This window comes from Aulonocara stuartgranti, assembly GCF_965226115.1.
Source record: "Aulonocara stuartgranti genome assembly, chromosome: 11".
Taxonomy (NCBI): Eukaryota; Metazoa; Chordata; class Actinopteri; order Cichliformes; family Cichlidae; genus Aulonocara; species Aulonocara stuartgranti.
In genome coordinates, this window is record NC_138947.1 from 21356303 (window position 1) to 21383479 (window position 27177).

Here is a 27177-nt window from a genome sequence, read left to right on the forward strand (position 1 = left end):
GGAATGACTTGCTGGAGTGAGAACTAGAGTCTTTTTTCTTCTTTTCTTTTTTTTGGCCATGGTTATAGTCTATTTTTCCTTTGGGATAGATTTCAAGGCGAGGGATTTCTTTCTTTTCGCACCACTCAAGGCTAAAGCTTGTATTTGGACCACAGTAGGATCTCCAGCTCCAGTTTAAGATCCATTTTGCTACGAGGATCTCTCTGCTTGGCTCTGTGGTCAAGGGCCCACCAGGCAAAGCTACTTAACAGCAAATCTTGTTTAGCACAATCCTCTCAAAATAAGAGCCTCTATCTCCCTCTCTCGCCCGTCGGTCTCCCTCTTCCATTTCTCGCCCTTTCCAAAGTGTGCGAACACTGACGCAACCTGTCTGCCGTTAGCTGAAGTGCTAATACCAGCACATGCTTCCTAGCTCACCCTTTACCCTTTTGCTTTACTTTACCACATTCCTCAGTGCAAAGCTTCACACCAATTACTAACACTGTTGATTAGCCAACGTGTGCACAAGTGTGATGCCTCGCTGTATCTTCTGACATGCACATAGTTTATTGGCCTTGTTCTCTCAGACCACATCCTCCGATTTGAAAGCTTTCTGCAGTTGGAATAAGACTCAGTAGTTTTTCAGCCCTTTAAACCATAACTTCCTGAGTGCACCTGCTGGATAAGCAAGTACAGTTTCTTCCTTAATAACTTGCTTTCAGGTGGGTGGCAGATGTTACGAACTTTGACCTCACAAATCGACAGAGGATTTTCAAAGGTTGAAGTTGAGAATGTGTGTTCTGTAAGGCAGCTTTTCTGCTCACAGAAGGTGCCGCAAGGAAAAAAAGACAAACTCTTTTTATGTCATCATCAGGGTCAAATTGTTCCATCTGACCTTAGCTGGCTCATGTTTATACAATGAATAGCGTAGGAGTCAGCACATTTTATGCAATCAAGATGTTCATTTGTGTTTGAGAAATGAAAATCTTTCACTGTGTGCTAATTTCAATATGTGCATGGAAAAATGAAATGTAAATGTGCTTCCTTCTCCTCCTCTACCCCTCTTTAACCGCTTCAGACGTTGCGAAAGAAAGGCTTTAACGGTTGCAACAGCCCTGAGCCCGACGGCGACGACTCCATCGACCAAAGCCCGCTAAATGACCGCAAGACCGAGGACCTGGACAGCCTCTTCAAGCGCTACGGCGTGAGTACAATCACATTTTTGTCACCTTATCTAACCTACCCTTTTCTTCTTCTCCCTTTTTTCTCTACTTTCCTCTCTCTCTCTTTCTCTCTCTCTCTTTCTCTCTCCCTGTCTGCCTTCTCTTCTTTTGTTTGGGGATCGAAGGCTCTGAACAAGAAAGAGCACCGGGACTCTGAGAGCCCAGACCCCGAGGAGCCCTTCTCCCTCACCCCCCGCACTGAAGAGAAATACAAAAAAATTGACGAGGAGTTTGATAAAATGATGCAGAACTATAGGCTGTCAGTGAGTACCTCCCACCACTCTGCGTAACCCTGCCCCCTCTTCATGTTGGTACCTTGCTGCTGCCGCTGACCGGACAACCGGAGATTTCCGGCTGCTGATGGTGGCCTGACTACTCACAGAGCACTCGCCTTCACCATTCCCCACTCCTTTACCTTCTCTACTTCACCGCTTACCAATAGCACCTATCCCCATCCCCCAAATCACTACCCACAACCACCCCACCCCACTGATGGTGTGTGCTTCAGCAAGAAATAAGAGCAGCCAAGTTCATAAGGGAAGCCTCTTAAAAGTAAAATTTTAACTAATGTTCACATTCATCATTAATTAATGGAATGGTATTATTTTTTTGTAAGAAAGCCTAAAGTTGTGTTTCCAATGTTGTTTGGTCTTTTCAACAACCAACACGAATATAATAACTTTAAAGTAACATAGCTCAGATAGACATAATTTATGGGGTACATGGAGATTCGTTTTCTGCAGTTAAATTTCCTAGGACTCATAAAAAAGACAAATAATATTCTTTTTTTGCTGTTTTGTTTTGTTTTTTGCAGCGCTGCGCATGTGTAAGACAGAAAGTGATCCTTAAAAAAGCAGCATGACACCAAATAGGGCATGCTAACTGTGATTATTCATCTGAAGTTACAGTCATCACAGTGAAGCACATTCTCAGGAGTATTATGGCTTTTAATACAATGTTTCTGATGCCTCTGCAAGTTCGCAAACGTACAAGAATAAACAACAGAGGGAGAGGAGCGATAACTAGGTCCCTGGTTCTCACAAAAGTTGGCATAGCAACTAATATTGCAAGGGGAAATCATGTTTTATGGTAATAATCAACACGTTTGGAGCATGCCTTCGAGCAGTCAGATTTTTTTTTTTTTTGACTGAATGCACCAATTGTGTAATACTTAGCAACATTAAAGAAAGAGCGTTGCAATTTCAGATAGTCTGTATCCACCAGGGCTGTGTCTGTTTCTCAGATAACACATAGGAAGCCAGAGTGCAGTTGATAACCGGCTGTTATTAGCAGCATTACTGAGGTCACTTTAGTCCCAGTGTAGTCCTGTTCCTCCGATGGGCTCCTGACATTATCCAGGTTCTGCCTCCTGACTGGCGCTCTGCCAATCCCCTTTTACCGCTCTACTTCTTTGCCAATTTCTCTGTGATTCATTTTTTCCTCTCTGCTCAATAATGCCATTAATGTCACTTTAATGACTAGCACTTAATTTACAGCTCCTCTTCCTGTCTGCCGGCCCCCTGATTGGTCGCTTGGGATGGGACACAGTCACTTTGAGGTTCTGCAGAATAGTTAGGCAGTAGTTGTTTACTACAGTCACACCTTTGGTGTTACACCTTTATGGAGGGTGGAGGCGTTTTTCTTTTTTCTTATTGTTGTTCTTTACTGTATTAGGCTTGTTTTGTGGTATGCATGACTAGTCTCATAATCATGCTGTAATTGTAATTGTAATTGTTCATATGTTTATGAAAATAGGACTGTGAAAAGCAATATAATTATGAACAATGTATAATGTATGCATTGTCAGCTACATATCTAGTTTACAGCTAGAGCGATGGAAAGACTATGCCTTCGCCTGGTTTTCAGTTTAAAGGCTTGAAACACACTATTTGTTAAATTAAAAGCAGTTTTATGGACAAAACTAGTATAAAAAACACACTGGTGGTTTGGAGGGAAGAAAAGGCTTTCTTCAAAATGACATCAAGTGCTAATGTTAATATTAATTTACTAAAATCTCACATACATCAGAGCATAATGGAGAAAATGAGCTGCCTCTCAGATTAATCAGCTCAGTGAATCTCTCCCCTCCTGATATCCACCCTGCCTCCATCAGCCTCTCTGTGCTGTGTGAGACAAATAGCTCTAAAAAGACTTTCTCAAAAGAGAAAACCACAGAAGAAGAAGAAGCGGATTCAATCTACTGCACTTAGAGAGCTACAGCTCTTGGCTCATGCCATTTGTATGCTAGCGTAACGCTGCTAGCAAATGACTCTAGCGACAAGCTGCCCCGACATCACTCTGCCCCTCGGTGTCCCAGTCAGCCTGCCTACCTGTCTGGTTTTCCAGCACACCTTTCACGGTCAACCAGTAATCAGAAACATGCAGCACCACCTGCCACTCCTCCCCTCAGCATCATAATCCCCAGCATGACAGATAGGGGCCGGGATATACAAGCTTAATCCCACTTGTACTCAAATACCTCCCAAGGTAGGAAGAGAGTGGTGAGGGAGAACGGGCAGGACACTTGGCTAAACGAGCCCCCAGCTAACGTATCTTTTCCTGTTAAACTGGCACTGTAGTAGGCAAGAGAAAAGAGCTTTGGGTTTTTGTTTTTTTTCTCCTAACCGGAGGGCCCCTGGTTTGATCCTTTTCTGGCTCTGAGATTCTGGGCCAGGAAATTGAATAAGAAATAGATTTCTGCCTTTTAACAACCACCTCCATGGTGCCTTTCAGCAAGAAGCTGAATGTTTTGTCTCCTGTATAAGCTTGGTATGAATGTCAAGTGAAACATGGTGTTATTGAAACTGCTGCACACTTAATCACATCTAATTTAGTTTTGAGATTAGTTTAGCTTTGAATTTCATGCCATGAAAGCATGAGGACTCTCAGCATCCCTATTAATAGTTTCTGTTAAGAGCTGCAAATAAAACAATTTTCAGTGAGAATCAGATGTTTTGGAGAAGGTGAGCTGCGAGTCATTCAGCCTCTTTTTATTTATTTAGGATCAAATATTGGTGACGTCAGAAAGAAATTAGAGTGAGGGGGGCATAGAACTAAACAACTAAAGCTAATTTACTGGTCAACTGCTGGGACATCTAAAGGTCCGTCAAACACTTTTCCAATGTTGCATCTGTGTTCAGATCTGCAGCCTCTTACAAATACGATGCGACAATCCTACAGTTGAAAAAGGGGAAAAAAGAGAAAACTTTCAAAGGCTTTCAGGACAAGAGGGAGGAAAAGGGAAACTAGGCCATGAGTTTAATTCATTCTGATTTACCCTTGCATCCAGGAAACACACCCTTGTTGAGAGAGCTCCTCCGAGGGAAAATAGGTTAGCCTTCTCTCCCCTCTTTTTGTTCTCTTCACACAGAAGAGGCCTTAAGCTTCCTCACATGAGCCTCTGGAAAAGCTCCTAGTCAATTATTTACCTAACAGGTTCTTGTTATTTTTTTCTATGGTTCCCATCCTCTGTGCTAAATCCACAGGATGAGGAGCAGTACCCAGTTAACCCTCCTCTCTGCAATTAGGAGCAGCAGTGTTAAATGGAGTCAGAGTGGGCAGATGTAAATTCTCTTGTAATTTGCCAAAGACATGGATTAATTCTCAGTGTAGCACAGTGGAGAGCAGGGTCAAGACAAATTTAAAATTCATATTTACAGAATAAATGAAGAGGTTTTGGAGTTATGTCACCAATCTCCTAAGCAACCAGAGGCTGATACAGATATGAAGGTCTTGTGGAATGGTGGCGAGCAGCAAACAGTCGATGGCTAAATGTATTACAAAGTACCAATAAAGAGACAGACAGCTGAAGAGGATTGTTTTTTAAGGTATGCATAGTACTCTTGAGTCATTTCTCATTTTTCATATTCAGTCAGGATAATAGGAAGTTGGTACAGAAACATGCAATTACAAGCTTGGAAGGCAATATCTGGTATAACTACTAAACTCTCTTACGCAAGCTTTCTTAGAACTTCTTTAAGTAGTTGTCAGGAATAGTTCTCCAGGTTTCTTGAAGGACATTCAAAGCTCTTCTTTGAATGTTTTCTGCCTTTTGATTTCTGTTAAGATGATCCCACACTGCTTCAGCAGTGTTTAGGTGTTTGGAGGCCAATCCTTGACTTATAGTGTTCTAGTGTACATTGTTCTATTCAGCTAGACGCTTACTGTAGATATATTCTACTGAAAAATAGTGATTTTACCAATCAGATGCTTTCTAGATTGTATTGCATGGTGGGTCATATTTTTTTGTGTTTCTTTAGTTGAAATTAAATCCAGCCCCAAACCATGATATAGTGTCCACCATGTTTTACAGATGGCCGTACATGTAACTAACATACATTTGAAGCAAAGATTTTAAGTTTTGATTCATAAAAGCTGTGGCCACTGATTTTTCAGTCCAGTCCTTGTCTTATTTGCTATACCTCAGCTTTTTATCCCTCTTTTATCCTTTTTTCCCTACATTCAAAATTTTTGGTGAATCACCTTGTTTGTGAAAAAATGCTGTTTTATGCCTGCCAAATATATTACTTTTGAGAATCTTCTGTAGTTCAACTGTTAAATTTGGGAACAAATTATGTTTTTGCAAAAGACTGCTGATAGATGGTTGATTGATACAACACTGGTTCATACCTTGGCTTAACCTTGTGTTTGAATGATTCATAGGTCAGTTTAAAGTGGCTTAAACGATATTTATAATTATTATATTATTATTAAAAATTGACTCTGCTTCTAACGTCTAATTAGATTTTTTCAAATCCTATTTTTCATAATTCCAAATCACCACAAATATACCATCAAGGTCACATTGTCTTCAGTGATATTTTCTGTCCTGAATGCTATTACTTATTGTCAATTTATTTAAAACCACAGTTCCATTATTCCAACTTTAAATCTGTAAATACAGACTGCAGTCCATCTTTCTCTCTCTCTCTAACCGTAGTTTAACTGTAGCTTAGTAAGTTTTAGACTTGATTAATGGGAAAGTAGAGCGTTTCAGGCTCAGGTAAAGGTGACAGTTTGATTGCTTTGTATTCGGTAAAAATGGCCGTCAGCAAAGACTCCAGCTCTGTCCTCTGTTTGTAGTTGTTCTCCCAGTAAGAAAAAATATATAATGAAATCTATTACTGAAAAGAAAAAAAAACATTCCCAAGCACTGTAGGGATAAACTCTTTCTGGATCCTTATGCTCTGCGTTCATACACCTCTGGCCCACTTTGGATTAACCCCACCTCTGTCCACCCTTTCCCATTTATCCATGCCCTTCCTTTACCTTCTGCTTGGCCTGTGTGCAGTGGTGCAATGCTGTTAGCCGTTCTCTTCACTCTCCCTGTTAGCCACTTACAGCTCTCTCTGTACAGCCTGCTTTGCAAACTTTCTCTTTGTAGGCTGAAGAGTGAATTTTACATTTCATGTATTTGGAAGATTTAATAAAGATTAGTCATTTTTCAAGGCTAACATAGCGAATAAATTGAAAGGTTTTTTGTGGAACTATAATTTGTTGTTTGTTTTATGAAAAAAGGGCCAGTTTTTACTCTGTTTAGACTTTGTGTGACGAAAAAAAACCCTAATTATAAAATAATGAATAAAGATGATTATTTTTGTTGTTGAGGTTTATATAAAAAGACCACTTTATTAGTTGGGAAAAAGTTGTTTAGTTGTTTGAGGAAAACCTATGATCAAGTAACAATTTTTGAGATTTGACTGAATAAACTAGCACTTGGTTTGGTTTCAGTCCCATAACTCCCTTATTTTCGTGTGATCTCCAATGCAGTGCAGAGGGAAAAGAGGTAGAGATCAAGGGCAGGAAGGTGCCCTCGTCCTCCTTGATATTAAACTGGGTCCCAGGCAGTTTGAGTACAGTACAGTGCAGCGGTGGCCCATATTCTATATATAGAAGTCCTTATTTCAGATTGAGTTGGAACAGGGTGAAATGGGTCGGACTGCTGGACAACCCGAGGTCCTTGCCCCTGATTTTCCTTTTTTTTCTCTCTTTTTTTGCACTCGGGGACGTCTGGTCATACACTTCATCAACTCAGGTGACGAGACTGATCATTTCTTTAAAAAAAAAAAAAAAAAAAAGTGCAGTTGATACGTTTTTGAACAGAAAGGTGGACTGTCTTCAGGATTTTTGAGAACAAGAGTAATATTGCAAACCCCATTTTGGTAGGCAAGCTCCTGCTGAATATTTCCTTAAATCCCCAGTGATGAGCACATGTCAGTGGGGGTGGTGGGATGCTGCTGGAATGTGACAAGCACGCTATGAAATGTCACCAATAACCCGAGCAATAACCTGCTGCTGCTGCGACAAGTTTTAACCTGGCATGAAAAGTGAAAGGCGAGACAGCTTTTTGGCCTTTTCACCAAGTCACCTTGCATGACAACTGAGTGAGTGAGTGTGCGTGTGTCTGCGTTTGGGTGCGTCTGCGTGTGTTTGAGATTTGATGTGTGTGTTTTTGGTTGTTTTGAAGAGTTTTATTTCCAAAACAAAATTGTGTTCTTTTAAAGCACAGTAGAAACAGCAAACATCAGACATGTCTGATACTTTTGAATTGATTTCCTGCCTCAAGAGTGAAGCTTGACAAACAAGCAAAGAATCAAAAAATCTTCACCGTGACAGAATACCAATGCAGTGTAGGTAGATTTCAGTTATTGAGGATCATTTTTAATATCTTACGGGTATGATTTAAAAGTTATTACTAACTGCAAAGTTTTAGATCTGAAACATATGATATGATATGATATTCAGAATTCATGGACTCCTGTTTATTGTTCATTACTTTAGCCATTAAGGCTAATGATGATAAATGATTTCTTTGAAAAACAAAGAAGTTATTTTTGTGTCAGCATTTGAGCTTTTTGAATCTGATTTTCTTTAAACAGGTGAAAATATCTATCAGTGTAGGAAACAAATATTCCCAATGCTAATCAGTTTTTTGCAATTTTTTTTGTATACTATTTTTATTCTTGTGCACTGACCTGTTTTGGAATACAAAGCTCTAGTTTTGGGAAGAGTGATTTTTTTTCCCCCCCTCTGTATTTATTTATTTAATTATTAACTGTTTTTTAACTTTAAAAAGTGGAGACATCAGTCATTATGCAAGGATTAAAAGTTCCTTCTTCGTATGTATATTGGATGTACAATAAAATTTACAATACAAACATTTTTCTTTAATCAAAATCAAATTTTGCAACAGCACTGAAAGCTGCCCAGCAGAGCAAAAGGAGACAGTCTTGAAGAGGAGCCAAATTCAAATCAGATAAAGTGTTTGGGGTAAAAAAAAAAATTCTACTTTTCAAGTAATTCTGAACTACTGAAATAATTCACTACTGTATTATTTCACAACAAATTGCCCTTTAAATGAAAAATATATTTATCAAGGTGAAATAAGCTTGAAAGAATAGCTACAAATTCTTGAAACAATAATTAGCGTGCAAAACAGAAGATGTTCCACTTGCGTTTCTTTTTATGTTGTTGCTTTAAAGTAGGACTCTCCTTTGTTGTGTAACTTTTTAAAGTTTCGTTTTGGGAAGACTCTTCTCATTGTGATCGGTTTTATTGCTGCAGCTGTGTGCGTGCGTGTGCGTGTGTGTGTGTGCGTGTGTGTGTGTGTGACCTGCAGGCTTGTTTGCACTGCTGCTGATCACTAACTGATCACCTGTTCATTATTTTTTTTATAATATATAATTATATGTGAGGGTGGATAAACATGGCCACACTCTAATCTTTGCCCTCTTCCTGTCATTCCACCAGTCTACAGTCCCACAGCCCACCTTCTCCATGCCAGTCACCGTGCCAGTATCCAACCAGAACGCAGCGGCAGCGGCGGCCCTTCAGTTCAGTAACAACCCTTCCGGCGCCCTGGTCACCACCACCTCCTTTGTCACCTCCACCCTCACAGATCCCCGGCTCCTTTCCCCACAGCAACCCGCTCTGCAGAGAAACACCGTGTCGCCAGGGTTACCACAGCGGCCAGCCAGTGCAGGTAAGAAACAGCATGAACAAAATAAAATGCTCTGTTTTCTGTGTGGATTGATAATGTGAACTTATAATAATCATCTGAAACATCTTCTCATACATAAACTTCCAATTTTAATACCAGCAGCTGATTGATCGATCAACAGTGTAGGTTTTCAATTTGCAGTTCTAAACATTGATTGGGTTTTGTCAGTGAAGGATCCTCTGATGCTAGGCAACTGATGAATTTTACTTTTTTTGAAAACATCGACAGTTTTGAGATAGACTGAAGAACAAAGAAGACAAACTGACAAAATCTCAAAACTTCTTCAAAAGATAACTAAAGAAAAAAAGCCATTAGACTGCCACCCACACTGCTTGATTGACAAGTATTGGAGAAAACATGGAGACAATATTTAAAAAGAAAATGAACAGACTAGAAATTTCTGGCTACATTAAGTCTTTATAATATGATTTTTTATATATATATATATATATATATATTTATTTTATTTTTTACATTTAAAAAAAAAAAAAACTTTTAAAATCTCATATTTTTTTGTTTTCGGCTGCACCCACTAAAAACCTCTTCTTTTAGTGGCTGCAGCTTGCCACTGTTTCTCAAATGTGTGCATACTTGTACCCCTAATCTAAATAATGCCAGAAATACATCATTCTTAAAATTCTGCAATTCTTTGTTCAGTAAAATGGCCGATAACCATTTGACATTCAGTGTTCCAGCTTTTAATGCAGTTCAGTCGTAACCTTGTGTAACCTTAGAGTTCTGTAAAACCTGACAAGTGTAGTCATGTTCACTGTGAAAGCTCAAACAAAGAGATTATCATATTTAATGACAGACAAAAATAAAAAAAACTGTTTTTTGAGGGGAAAAATGCAACAAAAGTAACAGTAACTGGAAAACCTTTTGACCACTGCAGCTGCCCCTGTGTCATAGAGTCCAAGTCAGATCTTTGGAAATCAGCCCACATTTTGTCAGGTTTGATAACCGGTCATTATGCATTGTTACGCGAAGAATTTGAGGTGATTTCCATGGGTGTAAAATATGGCATACAGATTCTGTAGGCTGAATCTGCCAGACGTTGATGATTTCCCTTCTCTGCCGATGTTGATGATGGGGCGCGCCGGATTTGTGGTGCGGTGCTTCTGTGGGCTATTTAGTCTTGACAGTGCGAGAAACCAGTCGTACACTGGCACCAACGCCATGTCAGTGGAAAATGTTCTTAGTGTTGTTGCATGATGACAAAAATAGTTTGCCTTGAATTATGTCTTTTTGAACATTTGAAATACAGTTTAGCGGTTTTTATTTATTTTGAAGGGAAACATTATTGAACAAAGAGGTCTTTCAGACATTGCTGATTTCATTAAACAATCACTTAGTCTCAAGGATTTTGAAAAAGGACTTTCAGTAACTACATGACCTGCAAACTGTTGTAAATATGGGTCACGCCACATTGAATGTTAATTAGCAGCATCTGTCAACACTCTGTGTTATGCATATGAGGCTCAAATCCCCGTGTAAACCTGTGGCTGGTGGTTCTCCGTCGATGTTTGGCCTACTTTCCGTACAGTTGATTTTTATCGGTTTTCAAATGTTTCGTTTTGACATTTAATAATTGTATTTTTTTTCCTTTTTCTTTTTCTTTTTCCTTTTTTTTTTTTTTTGCATCCCAAGCAGTCAGTCTGTGGACAAACATGTTATTGTACTGGTTTCTAAATGTCTCTTGTAACTGAAATGATTTGAACCACTTTTAAACTCATGGTTGTCATAGTGATGTAGTTACTTAAAGACCATTTCATAAAGTGCCCTCGGTCTATGCAGAAGCACGGTTTATGTAACAGCAGCGTTTTAATAGAGAATCTTCTGAGTCGACAAGCAGCAAAATGACCAGTGATGTGTTGTGCAGCCTGCATGCTCCATCAGTCTAAATAACTCCTCTGCTTGTTGAAATAAGTGCACACTACCTATAATGACAGACATCCATCATTTCTATGACTGGTTGGCTGGTACACCGTGCGCCCGCTGCCTCTGTGTGGCAAACCAATCCTTCAACCTCTGACTAAAAGGATTCGTGCCCCATTTTTGCGACTCAGACAAGGTTACTTATCAAGCTTTGTTCCGACCAGCGTAATCTCATTGCAAGTCAGAATTAGGTGATGTAACTCGCAACAAATGCATTACAGCATCTTTCATAACATGCCGTTCTCTGAGGCAAGTGGGTTTCACGTAGCAGTAATGGACGCCCCTTTCCTCCCCTCCCCTTACTCCTCATAACCTCAGCAGTGCAAATACATCGCTGTACCCTTTTATGCATCCCACATTATCAGAGTTGCATTGGGTTCATTGTCTTTGCTTATTGGTGTTTTTCCATGTGTCTGTCCAGCCAGATTTTTTTCAGTCACCCCTAATGACCCCAAATTTCTAAAGCGCATTGGAGCCAAAGAACTGAAATTGCACCAACCGAGGGAAAATAAGTGTCAGTGCAGAAAAAATGCTGCCTGCGATGTGAGGAAAAAGCAAGCATAATGTTTGCTAGAATGAAGATAAATGTATGTAGCTGTTGCAGTGTATAAAAATGTCTCGGTTTCCTGTGCTTAGAGACAAAGCACATGAGATTTAATTTTATGACAACAGTGAAATTACTATTTTATGCGTTTTATGCTTTTGGTTATTTGGGAAAAATACTGAAAAACTCTCTCACAAGTTTGTGTTATTACAAACCTGCTTTTTTAAACATTTAGCAGCAACACAGCTTCTTTAATGATATTCACTTTGATGCGATGCGCTGTTGGTGGGGCTAAGCTAAAACAAAACAAAATAAAAAATCAGTTGTCACACATGCACATTTCAGGAGAATCAGAGCAAAGTATTTTCCACAGTTGTCCTTGCTCACATGTGACAGACAGCAGGAAATGGTCGGCTTCAGACACCTTCGCGCTACTGGAAATACTCTGTGTGATTTAGGCGGGAGAGCTGCTTGGATAGAGCGTGCAGGAGGCAGCACATATGATGCTGTGATGTTCGCACATTGGTGTTATCGGACACAGAGCATTTTAAAGACCGGCTTGTGAATCTCTGAAGATAAATCTCTCAAACCTACACTGCAAGGGTAAAATGTGTTTGATGTTTATTTTCCAAAGTCAGGATTTTTGTTAATATCACTGTGGGTTTGTGCCGATCAATAACCGTGAGAAGGAGAACTCATCTACTTATGATTAAAGTAGAATTGCTTCAACATTCACACATTTATAGTAAATTAACATTAGAATAATGTCTCTAAGCACTCCAGTAGCCTCATAGTAATCCTATGAGGAGAATGAGGAAATACCTTTGGATATAACATTTTGTTTATTCTGATGATCTTAAATATGTAACAAGAGAGTTTGACTGGCAGTTAAATACACTGTAAACATGGACTGTCTTCCTCCCAATGAAGAGCTTTCATTTTTAAATAATATTGTACTTTTAATTAGCTTTAGGTGAGCATTTAGTCTTTCAGAGTTTTTCCCTCAAAATATCACATAAGTGCCATTGAGAAGTAATGAAACTAACACTTAAACATTAACTGGAAATGCAGAATTGAAACCAATTATGGTCCTTCAGTGAGTGAAATGAGCATCGATTGCAGTAGGACTTTTTAATGATACTTGATTTAATGATTTCATTTTTCATGCATCATTTTAGATTAGTGCTACTCAGATTAACTGTTTGATGTGAGGTAATATTTAGCGTTATTTATGTGACTGTGGTGTGTTTTCCTATTATCCCAGGTGCTCTGTTAGGGGGAGACTTGGGGAACTCTAATGGAGCGTGCCCGAGTCCAGTCCGTAAGTAAATGTTTTCTTTTATCTTTTTACCTTTCTTCCCAGTTTTGGTACAAAGATGCGCGCATGCACGCACGCACACACACACACACACACACACACACACACACACACACACACACGCGCACACACACACACCTCTTTGCTTCCTGTATTTTGGCTGGACTCTTTAAAGAGACATGGTTTCTGAAACTGACGTAGAGACAGAGCAATGCAGAATATTTTGTGTGGCAGCAGGCTCACACAACTCGGACGCCAACTCAAACAGCCACGCACACACACGAACTCACAAATGCAAGCACAAGCATGAAACACCTGTTGACTGGCGACAGCTGAGGGTCACAGTACAAGCTGCTTGTCAACAGTCCAAAGAACAGAATGGGTTTCAGGTTGTGAGGGAGAAAGGCAAGCAGAGACTTTAAAAAGAGGAAAAGAAACTGTCGATGTTACAGAATAACTTCTGTGAAGCTTCTCAGCTGTTTTTTAAATTCAAATCTTCGGCAATATTAGAAAGCCAGTCTGGGGTCTACCGGCTTTAATGTGACACATGAATCTCAAAGTGAGTTCGAAATTTCATTTTTAGTGCCAGTTTAATGAATTATGAAAATTGAGCCGAGTACTGATAAATGTATTTGAAGCAAACTGTAAGTTCAGGTTTACTCAGATTCATGATTTCTATGGCAGCTTAAATTGTGGTGCAACTCAAGGTATTGAATACAAAAGATTGAATCCACTACTGAATATGTTGTCATTGTTATTATTATTATTATGACAGTCATTCACTTTTAATTGGCAGCTTTGATATTTAAAAAAAAAAAGAAATGTAAAACACCCGATAGCATGTTAAAATACTCAAATTATGATACTGTTAATGAGTTTTTAATTGAATTAAATTTTTCCACTATTTTTTATGTACTGAATGTGATGCTTTTTCTTGTCGATATTATTTTGCTGTGGGTAAACTGTCCTTTTTTAAAAGGTGGTGTGAGCTATGCTAATCGCACTAAAGTGCCGTGTTGTTTCACTTCATTTATTCAGCCTGACATTGTGCTGATGTCACCTGGTGAGGGTGATAAGGGTCTTATTTCTACTTTATTTTGACCCAAACGATCAATAGTCAGTCTCACTAATTTTGGTTTCATCATCGTGAGTACTGTGGTACATTGAGAAGAGAGTTTAGAGATTTATGTCCCTCTAAACATAACACAAGTGTCATTGAAAATGGGCGAAACTGCCACTTGGATATTGATTGGCAATGCTAAGCGACACCAATTATGGCCACTTAATGCTGCATCCTGATTGGTGGACAGAGGCTGCGTGTATACGGGCATCTTCTGTTTTGTTATTGACCCTTCAGTGCATCAGAGGATCACAGTGAAAGAAATGAACAACAACATATACTGACCAGCTCTCTCTGTCAGCTCCGTTTCCTGTTTAGTATCTAACGTAGACATCATCAGTCACTGTTTCTTTTGTGACGCACTTACACCCACAGACTTCATATGCCAAACTGCATGCCACTTTAAATTGTGCGGGTTAGTCCAGTGAAGTTCAGTAGGAGTCCCTCGGCATCTGGCAAAAATGCTTTGTTGATCTTGTCACTGGCGTGAGACGGTAACCAAGGAAATGAAGCAAATCAAACCAAAACAAAGCTAAAGTTTATCAAATTTAAAAAAAATTAAAACAATGATTGTGCCATGCATCACTTCTCTTTGTTTTTGTTCTTTCTAATATTAGAAATCAACAATAAAAGTATAGCCACTGTTTTAAAATAGTATTTGTCACATACGGACACAAGCAAAGTGTCAGAACGTGATTAGCTGGGAGCTAGAGTGTAATAACTTAAGCACTAGCCAGTTTAACAGTCGTTGTCAATGAAGCTCTTTCCATCCATGCAAAACTAAGACTCTTATCATTTAGGATCATTTCTTGTCGTCTTCTTAATATAAAAGTGGAATCGGACGTCTGCTCAGCATTTGTACTGTATATTAATCCTGACCTACAAAGCTTTGATTGATTGTTTCTCCAACCAAGGGAAACAGACTCCAGTGATCACAAGACCAGATCTGTTTTAATCACTGAACAAATCGTAGGAGTGATTCAATGGTCTGTAATGAGGCAAGCTTAAAAAAAATGAACAACCAGTCAAATCTTGTTCTGGAAATCTGAAAAATAGGATTAATGGCGTCCACCCCGCACCTTTCCAACGTCATCTGGCGCTGAAAAGAGCAGCCTGTTTAACTCCCCTCACTTAAACCACTTCCCGTGCTTACCCACCACCCCTCACCCGCAATTCAACCCTCTAGCTGCACTGCTTCCCTCCCCCCCTTTTCATGCTGTCTCTCTCAGCTGTTCCCCCTCATCTTCTCTCTAGAATAATCTACCGCCCCACCCCGCTCACCACCACCTTCAGCACCTCCCCACCCCCCGATCCAACTGTCCCCTGTCTTGGCAAAGGACTCTCCTCAGAGGTGACTTTGACACTAGCCAGAGCTCTCCCCTTAAATCCCATTAGCTGGGAAAGATACTGCCAGCAAACCCATAGTAATAGATATGGTGGAAAGGTGTGGAGCTTTTTTCCTGTCTATATTCACTTGATAAACGCATTGTCTCAGGGTAAGGTGGGCCAAAATGAATCAATGCATTTATATTAACTTCCCTGCACTGTATGAGAGGAATACTCGAAAGCCAAGGCTCAATATTGATATTAGTTTTTCAAAGCTATTAATGAAAGTGTGGAGACTTTTCTTTTTTTACCAAGTGTTGCTAAAAGCAAGTCATCATTCAATAAATAAGCATTTAAAGTCATGTCCTGACTAATAATGCTGTAAATTGGACTTGTTATTGAAGATCAAAGAGCTGTTTTTAACAGTATTTCAGAAATGAGTCATTGTTAACTTTATTAAACTCTTCACACATTGTATTTTTCTTGTAAGAATAAGCCTTTGTTTAGTTGTCAATGGCTGTGCTGAGTTGACCCTCAGAAGGTAGGTGGATATCTGTGTTTCGATTTGGATGAATGTGACCACGAGGACTTCTGTAAACACATCACGACTCCTTCGTGTGTCGAAATATGAAACCTCGTTGTACCAGAACTCATCTAAGGTTACCTGATCCACCCGGATGGCTGCTCCACTCCGTCCTCCCATCTCACTCCTTCATCTCATTAATCACTCTCTGCCTGCTCCTTCTTCTTTTTTTTATTCATCTTTTGTGTCTCCCATTACCATCCTGACAGTGTTACCTATTTTTTTCCCTCCCTTCTTCCAGATCTTTTGTTTCCTCTTTCACTTTATGGCTGCTCTCCTCATCCCAGTTTTTCTGTCTTCTTTCTATACCTAGGAGTCTTATTTTTTGCTTACTTTCTTACTTTTTTGTACAACCCACTCTTTTCAAGTTCCTCACTTCTTCAGATTTTTCTCCCATCTTCTTCTTTTCTCTGCTTTACTCCTTTTATCTCTTCTTCTCCATTCTCTTCTTCTCTCCTCCCTTCTTCCCCTCTTTTTTTTTTCCTCTTCCCCTCCCCTCCTCTTGAATCTGTCATTCTCAGCTGTTGTCCAGGGAGTCAGTGCTACGGGAATGTCACCATTGACGTCACCCAGCATTCCACACATTCCCACGCCCAGCCTCGCGTAATAAGAGACATCACACACACACTGACGGTAGTCGCACATGTTCACCCGGACACTGACAAGAACACATGTAAAGTATATGGAAAAGTGCATTCGAACAGTCAACGTACACAAATAAAGCCACAGATGTCTCAGAGCGGTTCTGTGACTCATGCTCAGAATAGGACTTATATTCATGTGAGCTTCTGGATGCTCAGTGTAAACAATAAATATAAACACACGAAGTATTAAAATACAGTCACTTCACGACTCGGCACGAAAACACGGGGTCCACAACTCAATAAGCGTATGCTATTTTTAACTGCTTGGAATAAAAAACAAAAACAAATCTGCAAGTTTGAACTCTTCTGTTAAGTCTAACATTTTTCTTGTAGTTCTTTTTAGGAAAACATAAAAATTATTTAGTTTCTGTTTGTTATTATATTAGAATGTAAAAGAGATACTGAGAGGGTAGAAAACAAGCAAGCATGGAATTAAAACAAAGACCAGAGATAAACACAAAAGAATTTCTTTTCTGTTATTCAAAATTCACATTTCTTTGTAAGTAGGGCAGTTTTTTCCTCTAAAAATGTGTATGTTTGTTTTTTGCCTTACCTTAGTTGTAGGTTTTTATCTTTTTTTTCATTTTTCCATTTTCATTTGTGCCCTCGATTCAAATGCATTCTGTGGGCAAGGCAGAAAGCTCCAGACCTCAGCAGATCAAGACAAATTTCTATTTGTTACTAGATACAGCTAGAAATATGGGATTATACATCCTTTACTTCTTCGGTTGATTTTCACAGTTACGTGTAAAGCTAAGTTGTTTTGTGTTGCTGGTTATGTTAGAAAATAAGTCAGATTTATTTGTATTGTAGATTTCAGTTTTTTAAAAGTACATTTTGAAGGTCAGGGCCAACCTCCAAAGCTGAAAAGTGAAGGCAAGAGGACGTGGCAAAAACTGACATTTCTCTTTTGACCACTTGCGGCTAACTCCAAAAGGAAGTCTGCTATAGACTGCTGTGTTAAATTGCCAGACTTTACAACAATTGAAAGCATGCCTATAGCAGATGCTGCATTGTTTTCCCCCTTTATAACAGCTCTGATTGGGGTGGTTTTTTTGTAACTCATCCACTTGAATTAATGAGTTATGGTGTGGCCATGTTGTTTCATAGGCTTCCTAATCAGAATCTGCTCCTCTAATTCATTTAATCCACATAAGGTAAATATGGAAGCTTGTTTCCACCACTAAAAATATATATATTTATATCTATAGTAGAAAATTTTGAATTAATAACTCAAAATTTGGAAATGCCTAACTCCAAATTCCAAGAAAATTGAAAAATTTCACTAAGGTATCTCAAAATTTTAAGTTAAAAACTTGAAATCTCGAGTTAGTGCTGCCAATAAGGAAGCTTATCTCCATGTTACCTGGATTTTGATTGTGCGTGTCTGCACCATTTGCTTCCGTGTAACAAGGAAATTACTTCCTTCACTGAGATTCCTGATTGGCAGAGCTAACACAAATTTTTAAGATGCCTAACTCGAAATTTCAAGTTATTTTCTCAATTTTGTTTTTCCAGTAATTAAAAAAAAAGAATTGAATAGTTAAATTCTGTCGTTCAAAATAAAAAAAACAAAATGAAAAAAGAAAGCATGGCAGCATTCAAAAAGCTGATGTTGATGTTTCAGAATTCAGAGTTCCAAGGAAATGGGGGACCATGTTTTATACTGTCTTTGTGTTTTATTCCTTGCTGTTACATATTTTTCCACAATTTACCATTTTTCATCCCTTAGTGTCCAAACAAGAATGCGTCTGGAGTCTTGTAAAAATGACTTCAGTAAACACAAAAATGTGTCAGTAATCTGCATCTCCAAATTCCAGCTAAAACCAACACTTGTCTAGTATAGTGTAAGCAGATATCCATGCACATACAGGGCTACACAAGCATCTCAGCACTCCATCTTTATTTTCTCTAAGGGGATTTGGAGTTGGCTTGAGGGCGAGTGAAAAACGCGTCACAAACTCGAGCAGAGGCTCACACTCGTATTCACATTGTTTGTAACTCCTGACTCTGGATCGCCACGACTCCACCACCCTCTCTGTTTACACAGAGCCATGAACACAATGTGAACAGCAACAGATTTCCATCAGAGACATGCACAAGTGCTCGGTGCACATTGTGCAGCATGAAACACACGGAGGATCGCAGAATTTCCCCGAGTCACCTGATGTAATGAGGGTTCACTGTGCGTCAACAGGACACAGGTGTTCTCACTGGTCAGATGATGCTGAAAAACAAACTCTTCTTTTTCCTTTCGCATTACCTCTCTACCTTCTGTCCCTCATTTCCTAAATGCTTTTTTTTCCTTTCCTAGCCTTTCTGTTCATCTCTACTCCTCCCTTATTATCTTCTCCTCCTCTGTTGCTACTTATTTCCACCCCCCCGCCTCTGTAACCAGATACCCTTTCATCCCTATGTGCTTCATTCCTTTTTCCTAAGTAGCTTTCTTGCCACTCCTCCTGTATTCCCTTTCTGTTTCAGTCATATCTAATATGTGGTCACTTTATGCCCTCTGCTTCTTGTCTCATTACCTCATTACCTGCTGGCATCTTTTCTTTCCTCCTTCTTCCCCCCTTCTTCTGTCCCTGTTGCTTTCAGTATCTCCATCCTTATCCTGTTTTGTCTTTTCTTTACAAATGACTTTTCAAGCCCACTTTCTTTCTTCCTTGCTAGCTTCCTTTGTCCTCTTGTCGTGGTCATAGTTTGTCTACTTCCTTGCTTCCCGTCCTACTTCTTCCACCATCCTTTTCTTCTTTTATCATCTCGTATTGCTTCATCTCATTCTTGTCTTTTGACTTACAGTACCTTCTTCTGACATCCTCTACTGTTATCCTGGCTTGTCTCATTCCATCTGTTTCTACCTTGCTGTATTCTGCAACATCTTTTTTTCCTCCCAGCATTCACATGTCCTTCCAGTACCTTCTCTGTCCTGTCTCTCCTTCCCTCCTAATGATTTTTTCCATATACCTTACTCTTTGGTTGTTCCCTGTCTCCTTTGTTCCTGACCATACTGGTTCCTCCTTCTCTCCTTTCTCTTTTCCCTCCCACAGTTCTGAGTAATTTCTTAATTCTCCTTTTTTCTATCATTTCTTGCCTTCCTTCTTCACACTTGAAATTCAGTTTAAAGGCTAATAGTTGTTTTGTTTTGTTTTTGTTTGTTTTTTTCTTGTAATGATCATTTTCTTTTCTTTGAGGGGTTATTGAAGATTTGTTTTGTTTTCCTACTTGGAGGAAATAACATAAACTATATGGTAATACTATACAGTGCAATTATTTAAGCTCTGCTTTATCTCTTTTTGTTTCCAGCTTTCTTTCTTTGTCTATATCATGTTTTAGGGCCAAAGAACAAATCTGATACTGCTCTGTCAGGAACTATCCAGACCTGTCAAATCTTCTAGGACAAGAACAGGTCTGCTTAATATCCCCAGAGTCAAAACTAAACATGAAGACTCAGCATTCAGGGTTTTTTTCCTTCATATATTTTCAACAAAGTCTCAGATAAGTTCAAGTCTACGGCAGCTCAATCAAGTCTGAGGATTTTTCTATTTGCCTCTGCCTCTGATTAAATTTAATTTGGGTAAATTTGGTCTTATCATGTACTGCACTATAGCTGTGTTGTAACTTTATTTTCTTTCATAATGTTCATCTAATCCTATTTAGGTTATATTTAATCATATTTTACTCTTTTTAAAATCTATTTGTCAGGGTCTACTTTTCATCTTCATATCTTTCTTTTGTTTTGTTTTTTTTTATAAAGCTCTTTCTCTTTGTCTCACATGATGTCTAAAGGTGCTTCACATTAAGAAGCTTTGCCTTAACTTCTCAAGCCTCCTTCCCTTTTCCACCATTTATCCCTCTATTACTCCTTCCTTTGCTCCTATTGTGCTTTTCCTCTTTCCTCCCTCTCTGCCCGGTCTCCCTCCCGCTGAGCTGATAACAGAGGTAGTGTTCGCTTCTAGTTGTTGTTGTGAGGTTTCGTTTATGGGAGGTGTGTGTGTGAGACTGAGATGAAGCAGAGTCACATGCCACTGTGTCTGGAGGCAGCGTCATGGAGAACTGCTATCACACATATCCCTTGTCTGTCCAAGGGGAATACTGTCTGTGTGTGTGTGTGTGTGTGTGTGTGTGTGTGTGTGTGTGTGTTAGGGCTGGGAAAGTCCCTGCTGTCCCCCTTTTTATATACTCTGTGACTGAGTCTCTGTTTGAGCCTACTTGTCTTTTAGCCTCGAACAGGCTGCTGTCTGCTGGAGCCTTGTTGTTATGACAAGCAGATATCCTCCATCTTCCACATCACCACCAAATCCATCGTTCGTTTTAATTTTTTAAACTTGATTTAACATGAATAGGCAACAAAGGTAAACACAGTAGACAAAAAACCCCAACGACACCCATCTTAAATACAATACACAACCTACTAATAGAAAAGAACGTAAATATGGGAGAGGAAGCAGCATTGTATCGTGCAGTGTTTTTCTGTGACAGAAGCACGTCACGAATCAGGCTTTGTTTCTTAGAGTAACTGTTGTGTGGCAGTGTTCAGGTTTGGAATGTGGCAGTTGTGCCATTTCAAAGGAGGGTGCGTTCAACAGGTGTAGCATGCTGTAATGTGGCCAGACATGTTACTGGAATGCCCTGATCGACGTTAAAGATCAAAAGAACAAGGGGGAGAGAACTTTTACACTGCAAACCAGAAGTTATTTTATCTTTGAATACTGTCAACAAGCCTCATGAAAAGACTAAAACCAGTTCATTTAACCTTAAACGTAATTAAATGTATTGTGCATATTTAAGACCTTGTAAAGCTCCACTGTTGAAATTATTAAAAACTTATCAGTGAGCTACTCATCTGGACTAGATGGCCTTAAAAAATTATCTTTGACTTTTCATACATTTCTCATTAACTAAAACACAAAACAAACATTACCAGACTTCCATGTGAGATCAGAACAGGGTTAATTTCTTAATATGCACTCTTTTAAGCATCTTGTGTATTGGATAATTCTTCATTTTTTGGCAAATTGACATCTGTTCATTTTAATAAATGATTTGGAAGGAAAGCCTTAAGAGATGAAGTTAAATATTATATATAAAGTCCCTTAGATCAATTTACACATAGTTAGTAGGGGTGCAACGATACACAAAATTCACGATTCGGTTCGGTTCGATACTTTGGTGTCACGGTTCGATATTTTTTCGATACAAAAAAATGTTCATGCATTTTTAATTTGTCATTTATTAAAATTATAAATATATATTTTAACTCAAAAGTACAGTTTTTGAATTTAACCCTAACCCTTGTGCGTGTTTTTTATTTTGACAGCGAATGCGCACCTGCGGACCACTTATGTGCAGCCCTGGTTATTTAGCTCATCATATTGCAGCCACAGAAATTCTTTTGTCCATGAAACCATAAAGCTGCACTTTCTTTTTGCCTTATAGTCTGATTTGTCATAACTTCTCCGTTTTGTGGTAAGCTTTTCTTTGGCTGTCACTTCTTCACCCTGACCTGTCTTATTTGGCTCAGCAGAACTGAAATGCTTTTACACACGCACTCACATAAGCTCAGCGATTCTCTGCACGATCAACCTCTCACATGTTTAAGCTTGCTGCGGGAGATTTCACTTGTCATGTTTGCATAGTAAGCTAACGATTAATAAGACGATGTCAGAGGAATTGGTGCACAAATTATCATCACTCACAGATCAGTGCTGTCGCTCTCTATACACAGTTCGCACGATTGCAAAGTGAAAGCAAAAAAACAAGCGCAAATTCAAACGCGACTTCAATATGTCACATATTGACAGTGGCTCACCGATGCCAATGACATAATTACCCAGCTACATTTCCGAAAGAATGCAAAAGCATTGACATATATTTTTCCTACAATAGCCCGACGGGCAGGGAAGAGATAGATTTTGGTAGCCCGACTGAAAAAATCGCTAGCTCCGGGACGTCGGGCTAGCGATATTGCGAGCCCTGTATCTGATTGAGGAATCACTCATCTTTGGAAAAGAGAGTTTATTACAGAGAAATGGCTCTTTCCAAAATAAAAGCTATACTATCCGCTTCTTCTGGGCTATATTCTCAGCAGCATAAGGAGAATCATGTGCTAACAGCTGTCTAAATGACTCGGCTAAAGTTAGTAGCATGCTTGCTTTTTTTTGTCTGCTTCCACTTGTCTTTGCACTACGATGATGTCGGCGTAAATGTGCAGTCATATTCGTTGTGTTCCCACTAGTGCTTTCAGGTTAATCTCGTTGAAATTACCTTAACGCCACAACACGGCAAATCTCCGTTAACGAGCTACCGCCGATCACTCCGTGCATGGGGCTAGACGGCCAACACGTTAACGAGCTAACTGCGCTAACACACTAGTTCACACCAATGTAATTGAGCATTGCATGGCACATTCAACATACTGTTTTACTTTAGTCCATGACTCGCTTACCTTCAGGGTCATACGTCACATGAAAACCAAAATAATTCCAAACGCCAGATCTGAATGACGTTCAATTTGCCTGTTGCAAGGAGAGCTTAACTTCTGTCTCGCTAGCTTGCCCTGCGCTCTTCCTTCTGACTATGCTGTCTGTGTTGAGCGCTCAGTGGATCTGCGCTCGACAGTGCAGCCTAGGCGGAGTAGTCGAACACAGATTCACTGAGCGCTCAACACAGACAGCATCGTCAGAAGGAAAATTGATAAAATAAATTACAAATGTTGTATTGTTCGATACATATGCGTACCGAACCGAAAGCACTGTATCGAACGGTTCAATATCGATACGAATATCGTTGCACCCCTAATAGTTAGGTCTGTAAATATTTTTGTAATGATCATTTTTTCCAATTTTGGTGAATGAGATGCAAAAAAGATGTTTTTTAAAAAGCTACTGCATGAATTGTAAGGACATTAAATGCATTTGTATACATTGCCTTGTCCCTTCATCTGATTTTCAGAGTATTCACTGTGGTGGTGTACAGAAGAAAAATGACAAAAACTGTTATTTTCCAAAACCTTATGGACCTTAGTTTATATAAAAGAAACATTTTTATTTTGTTTTTCTCAAAAAACAGTTTATAATATCATGTATTGCTACAAGTAATAATTTACATGTGTGTAAATACAATATAATGGTTTTACACATGTACATTATATGCAGTCACAGTATTGAAAGTACAGTGTAATCGTTAAACTGCATGGAAGATTTTTGACTGTGTCATAGAGACCAATTTAGCAATAATTCAGTGGCAATGAAAGCTAAGTTTCTAAGGAAGTGGGGGTTTTTCACAGTGTTTCACAGATGGCAGGTGTCCAGAAAGATTTGCATGTTTTTCTTTTAACCAAGTGCCAAGACACGTAAAAGTAAAAGAGGAAATGTGTAGAGAGTGAGTGTGAACATGGAAATAAAGAAATAACATAGATCTGGAGAGATCATGACATGGTTTTGATGTGAAGAAGCTGCAGAGAATCATCTTGCAAAGAAAAAAGCTGTTTGAGGTACAGAAACAATGATGAGCATGTGGTGCGACAGAGCGATCAACTCACTAATGAGAGCTCTCTCACACACGCATGCAGAGCTGAATATACACATCCAGGCAGACAAGCACAAAAGGTCACTAGTTCACAGGTAGAAACATAAAAAGCATCAAAACAGACAAACACACAACCTTCTTCTACACTTCCCCTGCACTGAACCTCACTTTCTTTATTTGTTTCTCTCCAGCTAATGGCTACATCAGTGCCAGGGCCTCCCCAGGCCTCCTCTCTGTATCCAATGGCAACAGCCTGGGGAAAGTAGTCCCGGCTAAGTCTCCACCTCCACCCAGCCCTCAGATGGTCAACAGCCGTAAGCCGGACCTGAGGGTCATCACCTCACAGAGTGGCAAGAGCCTCATGCAGCTGGTAAGGAGATCATGAGTGGAAGCAGCACTTCAGTTCAGAATTAGTCAAAATTATGCGATGAAGGCTTCAGGTGTTTTAATCTCTCAAGTGTAATACAGCCAGTCTCTCAATGATGAGTATCAGTAATCTTTCCTTTCTTTTTGTTACGGTGCCTTTTGATGAAGCCTATAATATATACAATAGGGGCCTGCCTCGTGGGTGAACCATTCATATTTTCTATCCTATTCAGTTTGCATTGATAGTCCAAACCTCCACAATGTTGAATGAGCAACTTGATGAATCTAGATTTTAAATGTATTACAAAAATGACATAAATGCTACAGTGGGAGATTTTTGTCAGGATCTTTGTGCAAGTCACTGTCCAGGAGGACCTCCTGTCTGCCTCCAGCAGTATGTGTCATATCATGAAAACATATTTCCACGACTGCTACTTCTCTTTAGCCACTTCCAGTTTGAGTCATGCAATGAAACTGCCAAACCATTTCATCTTTATTTCTGCTGCTGCACAACTTTGCGGGGACTCGCCATTGGCAGCTGAAGTAATAATTGTTTGGGTCACTTAAAAACGACAACTGACACAACCCAACTTTGAACATTTCTGAGTTCTGACAGCAGGAATTAGAAGTGTTTAAAACACTTTACCCTTAGATTCCTTTGTTCTAAATCTAACTATAAAGATGAGGAGTTACTTTATATGAAAACTCTGGTTATTAATTATTCCAGCGATGCGAACAACCTGTCCACATTCATCAGGCTGAAGAAAATAGTCTACAAGAAGATTGTGCAGGTGATGGACTCGGCAGTAGTCTGGAATAACTGAGAGGCTTAGAAGATGAAAATAAAAATGTTTCACGTGGTTCTCACATGTGTGACATGTTCACAGATTCCTTTTTTGCTGTGGCCACTGTGCCTTTTAATGGCCAGAAAGTGAAATAATTTATGTAATTTAAAATATAATAATGTCTGCTCTCCTTCTCTAAATATGGTTCTAACTTTCTCACTATTACATAATTTCTATTACTACAGCCAGAAATCTGTAAACACAATAAAGCAACAATGTCCATCCATACATGGTGTACAGTCTCTAACAAGGCAGACAGACAGATCCGCAGCTGACTTCTGGATCCAGTCTTTCTCCTTCACTTTTCAGTATCTTATTACCATGATATGCATCTCTATAATTATTCTCAAAGTAACCATAACATGTTCATATCTCTACACCAGTTAGATTTTATAGAAACTTAACAGCCCTTTGTTTTTTACTCTCCCCTCTTCCACCGGCCGTGCAGACTGAGGAAGAGCTGGAGTTGGTGAGTGAGGTGAATAGACTTTTAGAGTTTTAGGCTCATGGATGTGGTGTGTGATCTCACCGAGCATGAGTGTGACACGGTCAGCAAACGCATCACTTCAGGGTTGAATCAGTGGCACTGGTGTTATGAGAAGAGTAGGCGTAAAGCCACTGGAGCATCAGAGCTACACACAGACGGTGGAGAAATCATCTGTTTGCTTCTTTTCCTGGATGAGTTTGACTGTAAGGGTTATGCTTCACTACAAGCTTCACCACAAGATTTGTAAATGCCAACAGAGTTTATGGCTTGATTAAAGTCATGAAAAGACTTGAACTTGTGATGTTTCAATCCTACAAGACTTGACTTGAACTTCAAGTTTGTCAGGGAAAGTCTCGGAACAATACACAATACAAGAAAGGCAGGCTCTGCATAACCACATACCTTGCATGCTTAATTCATTAGGCCCAAGGACTGAAAGGACTTTAATATTCCATTTATTTGACAGACATCATTTTCTTAAACGGAGAACTAAATGCATATTGATGGCTACAATACGACTAGACTGAAAAGCTTTTCATGAGATGCGCTCTCAATTATGCAGAACATAAAGTTTTAAAAGGCACTGTTTAATTATTTTAAACGTCTTTAGACTTTATTAGCTACAAGTTTATCACGAGGCAGAGTTTGACCAGTGGGGAAAAAAAAACAAAAACAAAAAACAAAAAAAACGCTTTCTTTCAGAGTCAGATGAAAAGATGGATAACATTTCTATGTGATGCTATGTAAATATAAAGTTACATCCAAAAGCTGCTTAATGATAATCTCTGTATTGCTTTCTAAGATGTGATATGAAGCTTCCATTTAGGTTGGCATTAAGACTGGAAACAGGTGGTATCAGCTAAGCTTAGCTGCACACTAGTGATAAACATCCCTAAAGCTGTGTTATAGAATTTATCGTGTATGTTTAATCTGTGCACAAATCATAAAAGTGTAAATCTTCTTTTAACAGGAGGGTTTTTTAATATTTCTTAGCTAAAATAAGATTCATAAAAACATGACAGGTTGTCCGTCTCCTTAAACAACTCTCTGCAAGACTGCAAATTAATGTGTATTTACCAAAGGTCGTAAGAGTCTGGGAAACATAACCTAAAATGAACTTAGAACTTAGTGTTTGATATAATTTTTTAAAAAGTTTATATATAATATAGAAGAAAAGCAATCGATTAAGCAATAGATTGTGTGGAGAAAATGCCAGATATAGCAACTATAATAAAAATGTAAATAAATAATGCATTTTAATATATTTATTTATTTATT

The 27177-nt window shown here is 39.1% G+C and overlaps 1 protein-coding gene across 10 annotated transcripts in view; it reads left to right on the forward strand.

Annotated features, from left to right (window-relative positions):
- Positions 1–27177, forward strand: part of mef2d (myocyte enhancer factor 2d) — a 104780-nt gene that overhangs the window by 62016 nt on the left and 15587 nt on the right. For 6 of the 10 annotated variants that reach the window (XR_014279599.1, XM_082551144.1, XM_082551146.1 and 3 more), the window contains exons 4-8: positions 1058–1183; positions 8952–9183; positions 12945–13001; positions 24393–24571; positions 25861–25890. Coding sequence is in view for 9 of the 10 variants with exons in the window: in XM_082551144.1 (XP_082407270.1) it covers positions 1058–1183; positions 8952–9183; positions 12945–13001; positions 24393–24571; positions 25861–25890 (624 nt within the window). In the remaining variant the exon portion in view is untranslated. The remainder of the gene's footprint in view (positions 1–1057; positions 1184–8951; positions 9184–12944; positions 13002–24392; positions 24572–25860; positions 25891–27177) is intronic. The other 4 variants (XM_082551149.1, XM_082551152.1, XM_082551150.1 and 1 more) reach the window with 2 other exon arrangements.